An 11,266-nucleotide genomic window follows, 5' to 3' on the forward strand; every position below is an offset into this window, starting at 1 on the left:
CACTGCGGGCGCGGCTCGCCGGCTGCAGGCGGTGCACATCGTCAGCCCAGAGGAGGTGGCATCGCGGCCATGGCGGGTGCGCCGGAGGATGATTGCTTTTTTTTTTTTTTGAAAACTTCCATAGACCTGATTGCTTTTTTAGAAAATTTCTAGGGATCCGATTGCTTTTTCAGGCACTGGCATGTGCCTCCTACATGTGAGTTAACGGTCAAACAAACGGTCAACCAAACGGTGCGTTTGGTGGCGGGCCCGACCTGTCATAAACATGTTTACTTTTTTAATAAAGAGGATTTGGGATTTTTTGAAACAGCCAACCCTTGACTTGATAGCTATCAGTGAATAAATAAATCCGATAGTTTTTTAGACCCTAACTCATAAAGTAGTAGCTTTATGCTATTTATTCGGGGAGTAAATGGAAACGAAGAGAGTACTACTCTCAGTGTATTCTCCTTTTGAACCAAATATCTGCCGTCGACCCCAGGCCAGAGGGGTGAGATCCATCCCCTCCCTCCACGGTTTCCACTCTCCACCGTCCCGTACCTGTACCCTTCTTTCCCCTCCCAGTCATCCTCTTCCTCTCCCGAGTCCTGACCTACCCAAGCAAGCTCCAATCCGACCCGATGCGGCTCTAGAACATCTCCTACAGTCTGCCGTGCCCTACAGCCGCCGCCGTGCCGTAGCTTAGGTCACCGCCGACGCCTGACCCCCCAACCCGTCCGACCTGGCACGCGCGTCGCCGCCGTCGCCGTTCCCGTTCCGCCTCATCGCGTCGCCGCTATCTCAACCCCGCCCGCCATCCTGGCGGTCTGTGAGCTTTATGGCGCCGAGTGATTAGATAAACCCCACCGATCTCCACAAATTTTGGGCGTGCCGCGCAAATTGGGTGTGCTGCTGCACACCCGGCACACCATCTAGATCCAGCGCTATCATGGCTGTCTACTATAAGTTCAAGAGTGCCAGAGACTATGACTCGATCCCTATCGAGGGGCAGTTCATCTCGGTTCTCAACCTCAAGGAGATGATTTTTGAGTCCAAGCACCTTGGCAGAGGCACTGATTTCGACCTCATGATCTCGAATGCCCAGACTGATGAAGGTTGGTTCTTTCTCAGCAAAGAACCCTTGTTTCATTTCTTGTGTGGGTGAATGTATACGAGATGCTAGTGCTAGCTAGATAATATTGGTTCTTTCTCAGAGAAGAACCTTTGCTTGATTTCTTGTGTGGGTGAATGTATGCAAGATGTTAGTGGTAGATAATATTGTGATAGGCTCAGGTTGTAATGCTGTTTGCTGCGTATGGTGAGCCATTTTGGCTGTTTGATTCATGCACGCAAGATTTCTGAAAATTGAGGCCTTATTTAGCTGGTATCATTTGTTGCCTGCCTCATTTTTTTCTTATGATCTATGCTTTCTAAGACATGACGACTTGATCTACTGGTTTGGTGTGTAGGATTAACTGTTAGCTGGGTTTAGACATAAAATTGCAATATTTTGACAATTTGACATGATCTTTGTTTGCAATGGTTAGCAACTTGAATGTCTTTTGTGATGCTGAGCACATCTACTGCGCATTGCATCGAAGACTAGTAAGTGTGTTTCAATGAAGCCATTGTGTTGTTTGCTTACCTCACTGAACAAATATTCTGGATTAGTGGATTTTACTGTGGAGAAGGGGAGCCTTGGTGCAGTGGTAAAGCTGCTGCCTTGTGACCATGAGGTCATGGGTTCACGTCCTGGAAATAGCCTCTTACAGAAATGTAGGGAAAGGCTGCGTACTATAGACCCAAAGTGGTCGGACCCTTCCCTGGACCCTGCGCAAGCGGGAGCTACATGCACCAGGTTGCCCTTTTTTTTTAGTGGATTTTACTGTGGAGCATTCAGATTGAAATACAGTTGTATCTTAAGAACATATAATTAGCGGGCATGATAGGAATATCTTGATTTTTGGGGGACTTGGGATGTTGTTGTACAGTCGAAGTATTACTTAAACCATTCCTTTGATGTTTGTACTTTCAGAGTATGCTGATGAATCTATCATGATACCAAAGAACACTTCAGTGTTGATTCGCCGGATACCAGGACGCCCAAGGATGCCAATCGTTACTGAACCAAAAGAGTACTGTTTTGCTCTTTGATTTCGCACTTACTCCACATCATACCTCATAATTCACATTACTGATGCATCATCAATAGTCAAACACACAAAGCCCATCTGAACAGATTTCTAATTCGTATGTTTGACTTTAACTGCTTCATGTCACTGGATATGGTCCATGTCAGGAGTTACTCCTTATCAGCAATCATAGTTTTAAGGTTCACCATTTTTGCAGGGCAATAGCTGCAGAAAATAGGGTAGAAGAAATCGTGCCTTCTGGCAGCGCTTTTCTTGGTGATTCATCTATGAAATATGTAAGAATAACTTCTAGTCTGGGTTACTTTTATCTCATACAGTAGTTGCCGCTGCAATCACAGTTTGATGTTTGAGCTATGACGGTAGTCTATTAATCCTGGGAGCTAATGTTTAAAGGTACTGAAATTGCAGCCTGAAGAATCTGAGTGGGATGATGAGTTCGGCAACTCTTTATATGTTTCTGATTCAGTTCCCTCTCAGCCTGCTAGCCAGGCAATTGACGCTTCTTCTGAAAATCAAATTGACGAAGATAGTAAGATAAAAGCCCTTATTGATACAGCAGCCGTTGACTATAGGTTAGTGATCTGCTGGACTGGCTGAATGACTGTTCTATTATCCCTTAGAGTGATAATACTAATCATACACTGGACTGGATATCTCATTTTCAGCCAAATTCCTGACGGCTATGGATCCGGAAGAGGTTATGGCAGAGGAATGGGTGGGAGAATGATGGCTGGGCGCGGTTTTGGTAATTCTTTCCACCCTTTCTATTGCCATTTTTTTTGCAAGATTTATGTAGAGCTTAGTAGCACCAAGCTTCATGAAGGGAGTGCACATGGGTACCTATGCAACATGGATACCTGTTAACATCATTATTTGAAACTAGATGTTTATATAAGTACTAATCTGCTTTGATATTCTTAAGGACGTGGGATGGGTCGGCTAGATAACAGGTCACCTCCTCCTGGCTATATTTGTCATAGATGTAAAGTACCAGGTATGCTGGCCACTTGTCAAATCTTTCTTAATGCAATATTTTGTCCTGTTTCATTGACCAATACTGGTTTACAGGTCATTTCATTCAACATTGCCCAACAAATGGTGATACTAGATATGACGTTAGAAGGATGAAACCTCCAACTGGCATCCCAAAATCCATGTTAATGGCAACTCCAGATGGCTCATATGCACTGCCAAGTGGGGCTGGTGCTGTTTTGAAGCCAAATGAGTGAGCTCAAATTGCTTATTTAGTTACTCACGTAATCACTAATTCTCCGTCTACTTGGAGGTAACGATTAATCATATTTTTTTTGTGACAGAGCTGCTTTTGAGAGGGAGATAGAGGGCCTACCCACCACCCGATCTCTCAGTGATCTCCCGCCAGAGTTGCGTTGCCCGTTGTGTAAAGAAGTAATGAAGGATGCCGTTCTAACTAGTAAATGCTGCTTTAAGAGTTTCTGTGATAAATGTAAGTTGTGGTTTTAAGAATCTATTATTTTCACATTGTTGACATTGATACTGTTGTCACTTAATACAAATATGGTTTTGCTGTATGGATTTTCTGCATTGCGTTTTTTTCTTATTCTCAATATCTCCACTTTCAAGTTTCAAACATACATGCTCTTTAGTGGGCTGACATATTGTGTTTTGTTGGCAGGCATTAGGGACTACATAATTAACAAGTCAATGTGTGTCTGTGGTGCCACAAGCATATTAGCAGACGATCTTCTCCCCAATAAAACTCTAAGAGAAACCATCAGTCGCATATTAGAGGCACCACCAACTAGCAGTACAGAAAACGCGGGAAGCATGGTGCAAATACAGGGTATGTATATCAGTTATATCAGATTATCTGCCTCTATAAGAATTGGAAACTGATGAAGTACCTTGCATAGACATGGAGTCGGCTCTACCTGTACCACCCAAGGTTAGGTCTCCTGCTGTTTCTGCTGCTTCAAAAGAAGAACCTAAAGCACTGATGCCGGTAGAGGAATCTCCAGATGCTGAGAGCCAGAGCGGATTGAAAGCTAACATTGATGTGAGTTCTTCAGATAATAAGGTTACCACAATTCCAGATATCACTGAAGGGACAATGGACTCTAAGAACAGCAAAAAAGAAAAAACACCAGAAATGATTCATGTCGCAAAAGAGTCACAGGAAAAATTGCCTGCAGGTGAACAAGGTGATAATCATTCTGGCCTGTTCCATTTTAGTTAACCTTGTCTGTGATGCAACCTCCACGCAAGTTTAATTGAACTAAAACATTTATTTGGGTCAAATTAGCCAAATGTTCATCTTGTTTGTGTTTTTTAGTGTGTGCATGTTTGATATTTAAACTCTTTATTATCATTGAAATAATGATATTATGTTGGTGACTTCAGCAGTAAAGAAGAAAAAGAAGAAGAAGGTGCGAGCACCAGGGAATGGTAAGTTCTGATCACCAACCATGATATGTTACTTGAACATTGTCAGAATATTTGATTGCACCTTTATTGGTTAAACTTCATTTTACCCCTATTTATTCGAACATTGCTTATTCTACCTACAGCCGAGGAGCAATGGAATAATAATTATCAAGATTTTGGACCTGAAAATTTTGCTGGAATGCCTTTGGGCCCGCAAGGAGGTTTTAACCCTTACTGGGGAGGAGGGATGCCATTGCCAATAGATTACATGGGTGCACCATTTCCAGGTCCCATGCCTTATATGGGCTATCCTCCACCAGGTCCATTTGATCCTTTTGGTGGGGGAGTTCTTCCACAAGATCCATTTATGCCCCCGGCATACATGATGCCAACAGTTCCTAGGTATACCTCTAGCATCGTTTTGATGTTCTGTGTATTAATTTGTAGATGGCTAATTATACATGTATGAATGTTCTATTGTTCTGTGAATTTCAGAGGAATCCATAGCCTGCAAATTTTGTGGCTGTATTTCCAATTTGGCTGGAGATGAGCATTATGTCTAGCAGACTGTAATATACTCAGTACAAATATACAAGCCCCCCTTGATTTTTGGGCCTAACTTTGCCCATGAATTTGTCTAACAAAATCTGAATTAAATGCCACAAAAGTTATACTATTGGATCCGAAAGAGGATCCCATGGTATGACTTTTATGACATGTATAACTCATTTTTTGTTAATCAAACTTATTGTCGGCTAAATTTGGGGAGTATATACACCTTATCTTTCCGCACATTGGCTATTACTAGTTTACTACAATGACCAGTTGGCCACTGGTTAAATGATGAAACTCTTGAATAATTCATTTTCAGGGACCTTTCTGAATTAGCTGTTAACAGTATGGGAATGAACATGGGGCCACCAGTTGTGAGAAGAGACGAATTTGAGCCCAGGAAACCAGATGGAAGGAGACGTGAAATGGATCGATTAAACGGAAGGTGATTAAGCAATTCAAATTATTTGTTTTATTTAATTTTATATGCTTTGTCTTCACCCAATATTGTATGAAATTAGATGCTTCAAACCATTTGTTTAGTTTTCACCCAATATTCTATGAAACAATAGGATCAGGTGCCTTGTACTTTTAGATTAATCCAGTGCATTGGCCATAACTGATACCCTAGAACTATGAGTAACTAGGACAAATAATACCCATACCCCTAGTTACGTTTGGGGTTATTTTTATCCGAACTGGTTTCTGTTGATTGCATCACAGTCGATGCAATCAAGTATGAACATCACATATTTGAGTAAGCAAATATATAAAAGGTGCAAGCGTGTCGTTGAACGTCTCCTGTAGACTAGGCACATGACTATTCAGTGTGTATTCTGCATGGCAAGGTCCAACAAGGTCCCTTGTTGAAACATTTTAATGGCCTAAACTTCTTCCCTGGCTTTTGGCTCACTCGAGTATAGTACTCTTCCAAAGCGGCACAATTTACACGACCCAACTCCTCAAAACAGATTGCTGCAAGTACCTTGTCGTGCTGTCTTGCGGTGCGGCCTTGAGCCCTTGATGCTTAATATACCAAATTCTGTACAAAGTAAAAGACTCGAATGCTGAAAAAAAAGTGCATCTAGGTGGTAGTGAGTGGTGACAACAGAACACATAGCGTTTCATTCTGCTAAGCGTGCGCTTAAGCATGCCTAGGCGTGTGGTTAGGTGAGATGGGTGCTAGGCAGTGGGAAAAACGCACAGTTGATGACTAGCGCTTTTTTCCTCGCTCGAACATAGATCCTTAAGCAATACCTTAGCAAAATCAACATATTGATGTTACAGGCTTGAATTGTCGAACTAGTCTTAGAGCACATAAAATGTTATCTTTTTTTAGCATAAGCACCCTCAAAAGAGTTCCTTTACAGGATTTAAGCACCTCAAATGTATTAATCAAACAGAAGGAAAAGAAGGGGATTCATGGTTTGACCCATGTTATGCCTCCAGTTCACAAATAAGTGATGCTTTGGATATTGACGTGGTCTTCAAGTGTAACTTTGACTATTAGTTTATTTGTATCAATATGTTTAATACAATAAAATTATAGTATTCAGAAAATATTTTTGAGACAGATTTGTCTGTATGATTTTTCAAGTTTCTATCTAAATATTTTAGATGATATTTGATAGTAAGAATTTTAAAAGTTTAACTAGAGATTTGTCCAAAGCATTGCATCGCATATTTGTGAACCGGAGAAAGTAGCATTAGACACTGCAGAAAAAGAGAGCAAAGATGCGCTTACCTTGAGGTGATTGCTGTTTTGGATCCACTCCCTGTGCTATGCTGTCCCTCCTGGCCGGCAACTGGAAGCAGCTCTCCTCCTCACAGTGAGTTCCATGTCGACGGCTTGCTTCCTTCCCTCCGGATGGCGTTACTCCGGCGTTCTTCTAGTGGTCTGGACTTGGCTGGGGAGAAGTCCCTGTACGGCGGCAACGGTTGCAGATGACGACGACGCCCGCAGGTGCCATCTCCTCCTTGGAGGCATTGTCTTGGCCATGTTTGAACCCTGCTCCGGCACCAGGGGAAACCTTAGGCTGGCTTGCTGGCCAGGCAACAGCGGTGCTGCGGCGTCATCCTTTCCTTGTAGGTGCTGCTGGGCTGCCCATGGAGGCTGCCGGAGTTGTTACTGGAGGTGGTGGCCTCGTTGGCTCTTCGGCGAGGATTTGGGGCGATGTGTTGTTCGGTGGTTGTTCTGCTGTGGGCATGGGCTCTCGGGGTGCATTCTACACTGACTCAGGTTACTCTTGGATGACACCTTCTTTGAATCCGGTTGGTTCCTGCTGTTCACTTGTCGATTCCTAGGCATGATGGGTGGAGAGTGCATTGACCCAGCCTGAGTTGTGGTCGGGGTTGTGCTTTTAGGTATCCGGTGTTGGTCAAGACGTGGTCCTTGATCTATGTGTCTTGCCTCATCGCCATTTTTGGCTTGAGGATCGACCAGGCGAGCTGTTTTTATCGTTGTAGTCATGGTGTTGTGAAATGTATGCCGAAAGGCGTTGTATCAGCCGCTTGGCTCTTATTCTATGTTACTGGTACACCTCTCCATGCTGTATCCTTGAAAAATTAGCAACGAAGTTGGTGACTAAGCTCAGCATTGGCTTGTAAAGTTAGACGGCACATATTTGCCATGCCACGATGTCTCAGTCAGAAGTGATATTTTTTTTTGGCACCGGTTTAAATAATTCAAGGGTGGCATGCTTGCTTTTGGAGTTGAAGGTTTGATTTCTGTGCTTGTGTAAAGGTCGAGTTGGGGGATGCCGGTTTAATTCTGTAATACTCCCTCAGTAACTAAATATAAGTCTTTCTAGAGATTCCAATATGGACTACATACGGATGTGGATGTATATAGACGTAGTTTAGAGTGTAGATTCACTCATTTTGCTCCGTATGTAGTCCATATTGGAATCTCTAAAAAGACTTATATTTAGGAACAGAGGGAGTACATGTTTACAAACTTGAAAGAAAATGGCCCTATTTTTGGTATGTATATCACTAAAAGTATGTTGGATTTTGCCCAAAATTTATTCCTCATATATGTTTGGATGAGATGGGGAGACAGACTAAGGGGTTCCTGCAAATGTAAAGCAGAGTGGCAGGGGTCATTTTGCAGAAATAACACACCTTGCCTCGCAAGCTGATGTCATACACTCCATCACCAATTTGTTCTTTTATGGGAGTAGAGATATAGTTGTACTCCCTCCGTCCCAAAATTCTTGTCTTAGATTAGTCTCCATCACCAATTTGTTCTTTTATGGGAGTAGAGATATAGTTGTACTATCATTTAGTGGAAAATGAAATCTTGACCAGCGAATGAAGATTTAATGATCAGGAACGAGGCTGTAGAAACAGCTTAAAATGGCAATCACACGACATTCTGATATATGTTCTGCTCTTGATCAAAGCATGTGAGTTTGCATGTGAACCGTGTAGGGCTAATTGCGCCCATGTCCTGAAGTAATTTAGCATGCTCCAGAATCTGTTATACATCTACTCCATATCAAAATATAAGGTGTTTTTGTAGGCTAGAAAACGTCTTATATTTTGATACAAATGTGGTAGCATGTTGGCTTCATCTAGTTAACTGGATGCTTTGGTGTTTTTCCTTTTGTACTGCGTCTCCTTAAATGCCTTTATATGGAGCCGTTCCCTAGTGTAATTTAAAAAGTCATTTAGTCTGCTAACTAAAATTTATGTTTTGAGTGGTGAAACCTGCCACTTGTGACCCGAAGTGCAAGTTCCTTGTGCCTTGAAAGTCCACATTCCTGAAAGATTCATCCTCAGTTAATTCACTAGCCTTTTTGAAAATGGTTAAACTGTATTAATCAATACTCAATGCTTGTCTACAAATGCAGGGATCGGGAGCGGGATCGGGAGCGTGAACATTCCCGCGAGAGGGAAAGGGAGCGGGAGAGGGAGAGGCAGAGGGAGCGAGACCGTGATGGTGATCGAGACCGAGACCGAGACCGGGGCAGGGAGTATCGAAGGGAAGCAAGGGAATCATCAGGAGCCGTAAACGATAGTACATCGATGAGACCTAAGGATGTATGTCTTTTCCTGTCAATCTATTATCTTGCAAAGTTATGTACTGTCAGTTCCATGGTAAACTTGTGGGCGGCGGCGTCAGCAGTGGAGAGGTCAGCACCACCGGACAGGAAGAAGAACGCCTTTTCCACGGTTGTTTCTGATATCTACCGAACAAGAAGAGCAGCCTGTTGCATTCGTCAACAGCACGACTGGGCGGTGTTCTTGGCTGATCCGGGCAAGGCCGATGTGCTCAGTTGCTCGGGGTTGCTCCAAGCAGCAGTTGCTGGTCCGAGTTGTGTTATCATTCCGCCGGCTGCTCCTAGTGCCCTTCCCGTTGCCGTCCTGTGCTCGTTGCGGTTTTGGGCTACAGGATGGCATCAATATATGTGGGAGAAACATATCTGTTTATATATATTTTCATCGGTTTTCCTTTTCCTTGGTATTTGTTTATTTTTGGCTCGTTTTCCCTTTTTGTTGTTGTTGTTTTGTTTTCTTAAAAAGAAAAACATTTTTTTTACTATCTTCCTTTTTGCTTCGACTTAATCACCATGTTTGATGATGCAGATGTAGATAGTGTACAGTGCAAAAGGTAAAAAGGGATCACGACGCCATATGAAAGCGACAATCTTGTTTTATAAAAAATTGAGATTAGGATTACGTTTTTTTTGGAGACAAAAAGATTAGGATTACGTTCCCAAGCAGTCCAGGATATGCTACGTAGTTAGGCCGACGGCTAAGGCCTTGTCAACGGTTGGGCCAAAGGCCGTCGGTGCAAAGCATGGAATATTCTTGGCCGTACGATTTGGATCCCTTGGTTATGAATCCAGGCCAAGTCTGGGAAACTGGAGGTATTAGCATTATTCTGACTTGTGGCCCCGTTTTTTCCTTTCTTCTTGTGTGCAGAGGTCGAGGCCCCAGGCGGACAGGTCGGAGCGCGCCCTGCCGCCGCCCCCACACAGCCCCGACCGGCACTCGCGTCGCTCCCCGCACCGCTCCTCCAGCTCCGGCAAGAAGCGCTCCTCGTCGGACCGCTACGACGATCTGCCTCTCCCGCCTCCGCCGCCTCCTGCGTCGCGGCACGAGGCAGAGCACGCGAAGGCGGCGGCTGCTGCAGCAGACCAGCGGTCCAAGGCCAAGGCCAGCGTCTTCTCCCGCATCAGCTTCCCCGGCGAGGCTAACACGTCCGACCCCAAGCGCAGCCGCAGGTCGTCCTCCGACAAGCGCCCTGCATCCTCGTCGTCTTCATCCAAGAGAAGCGTAGCTGCCGCCGCAGCTGCCGAGGAGAGCGACAGTCGTCATCACCACCAGGAGACGGTCTTGGCGGCGGAGGAGGAGAGGCGGAGATCCGCGCCTACCGACTACGACGACGAGGAGCAGTCGAGCGAGGAGGAGAAACATTTCAAGAGGAGGCCGTCGTCCTCCAGGCGGGAGGGGGAGCGCGAGCGGCAGCACGAGGAGCCGCGGCACTCGCGGCGGTCTAGGGAGCGCGGGGACGGCCACCACCACAACCACAGCCACAGCGGTGGCGGCCACAAGCGCCGGTGAGGTGATGGAAGAATCAAAGGGGAACCCACCTGCGGCTGCCGCCCCCTTCTCCGATGACGGGGCGTCTGTGATGATAAGCGCGCCGCGAGCGCGCCTCCTAGTACGTGTCTGGAGAAGAGCTGTGTCTGCGCTCTGTTTCTTTTCGTGTTCTCTTTCGGTCTTGTACATTGACGACCTTCTGGGATTTGGAGTTTATTAATCAAATGATCAGATGAGATGATGATTATAATAAAAATGATTTCATTATGCATTCTTCTTGGCTCCCTTTATTTATACCATCTGTTTTAAAACATACTCCCTCCGTAACTTAATATAACACGTGTTGACACTGTCATAGTGTCAAAAAACATCTTATATTAAGTTATAGAGGTATTAAGTTGCATTACTTTTTTCTAAGGTCAAACATTTCAAGTTTATAGGAAAACTATTGATATCTGCAGTATCAAATAAACAAAACATGATAAATGCATTTCATAATGAATCTAATGATACTGATTAGGTATTGTGAATATTGATTTTTTAAATAAAGTTGATCAAACATAAATAAATTTAATTTGTAATCATTAATATGTCATATATTTGGGAACCGAGGAGTATAATGTTTTACT

General features: G+C 44.0%; 1 protein-coding gene across 2 annotated transcripts; it reads left to right on the forward strand.

Moving 5' to 3' along the window:
• Positions 1–472: 472 nt before the first annotated feature.
• LOC119317424 (E3 ubiquitin ligase PARAQUAT TOLERANCE 3-like) lies at positions 473–10,910 on the forward strand. Of its 2 annotated transcripts, none has more exons than XM_037591873.1 (15): positions 473–1,094; positions 2,015–2,114; positions 2,329–2,407; positions 2,541–2,704; positions 2,798–2,877; positions 3,055–3,126; positions 3,201–3,357; positions 3,449–3,597; positions 3,787–3,954; positions 4,025–4,312; positions 4,512–4,556; positions 4,679–4,937; positions 5,407–5,532; positions 8,942–9,131; positions 10,017–10,910. In XM_037591873.1, the coding sequence occupies exons 1-15, from the start codon at positions 929–931 to the stop codon at positions 10,656–10,658; spliced, it is 2,685 nt and encodes an 894-aa protein (XP_037447770.1). In that variant the 5' UTR covers positions 473–928; the 3' UTR covers positions 10,659–10,910. The 2 variants fall into 2 exon arrangements, with proteins under 2 accessions (XP_037447770.1, XP_037447771.1); XM_037591874.1 differs by having other exon boundaries at positions 4,515–4,556.
• The last annotated feature ends 356 nt before the right edge of the window (positions 10,911–11,266 follow it).

The sequence above is a fragment of the Triticum dicoccoides genome, chromosome 6A, assembly GCF_002162155.2.
Source record: "Triticum dicoccoides isolate Atlit2015 ecotype Zavitan chromosome 6A, WEW_v2.0, whole genome shotgun sequence".
NCBI classification, from domain to species: Eukaryota; Viridiplantae; Streptophyta; class Magnoliopsida; order Poales; family Poaceae; genus Triticum; species Triticum dicoccoides.

Bases quoted from the DNA above. Each gene is read 5' to 3' on its own strand.
- LOC119317424 (XM_037591873.1), top strand. From the start codon at position 929: ATGGCTGTCTACTATAAGTTCAAGAGTGCCAGAGACTATGACTCGATC. The intron at 3,127-3,200 runs GTATGCTGGCCA...ACTGGTTTACAG, and splicing joins TCATAGATGTAAAGTACCAG to GTCATTTCATTCAACATTGC. The intron at 4,938-5,406 runs GTATACCTCTAG...ATTCATTTTCAG, and splicing joins ATGATGCCAACAGTTCCTAG to GGACCTTTCTGAATTAGCTG.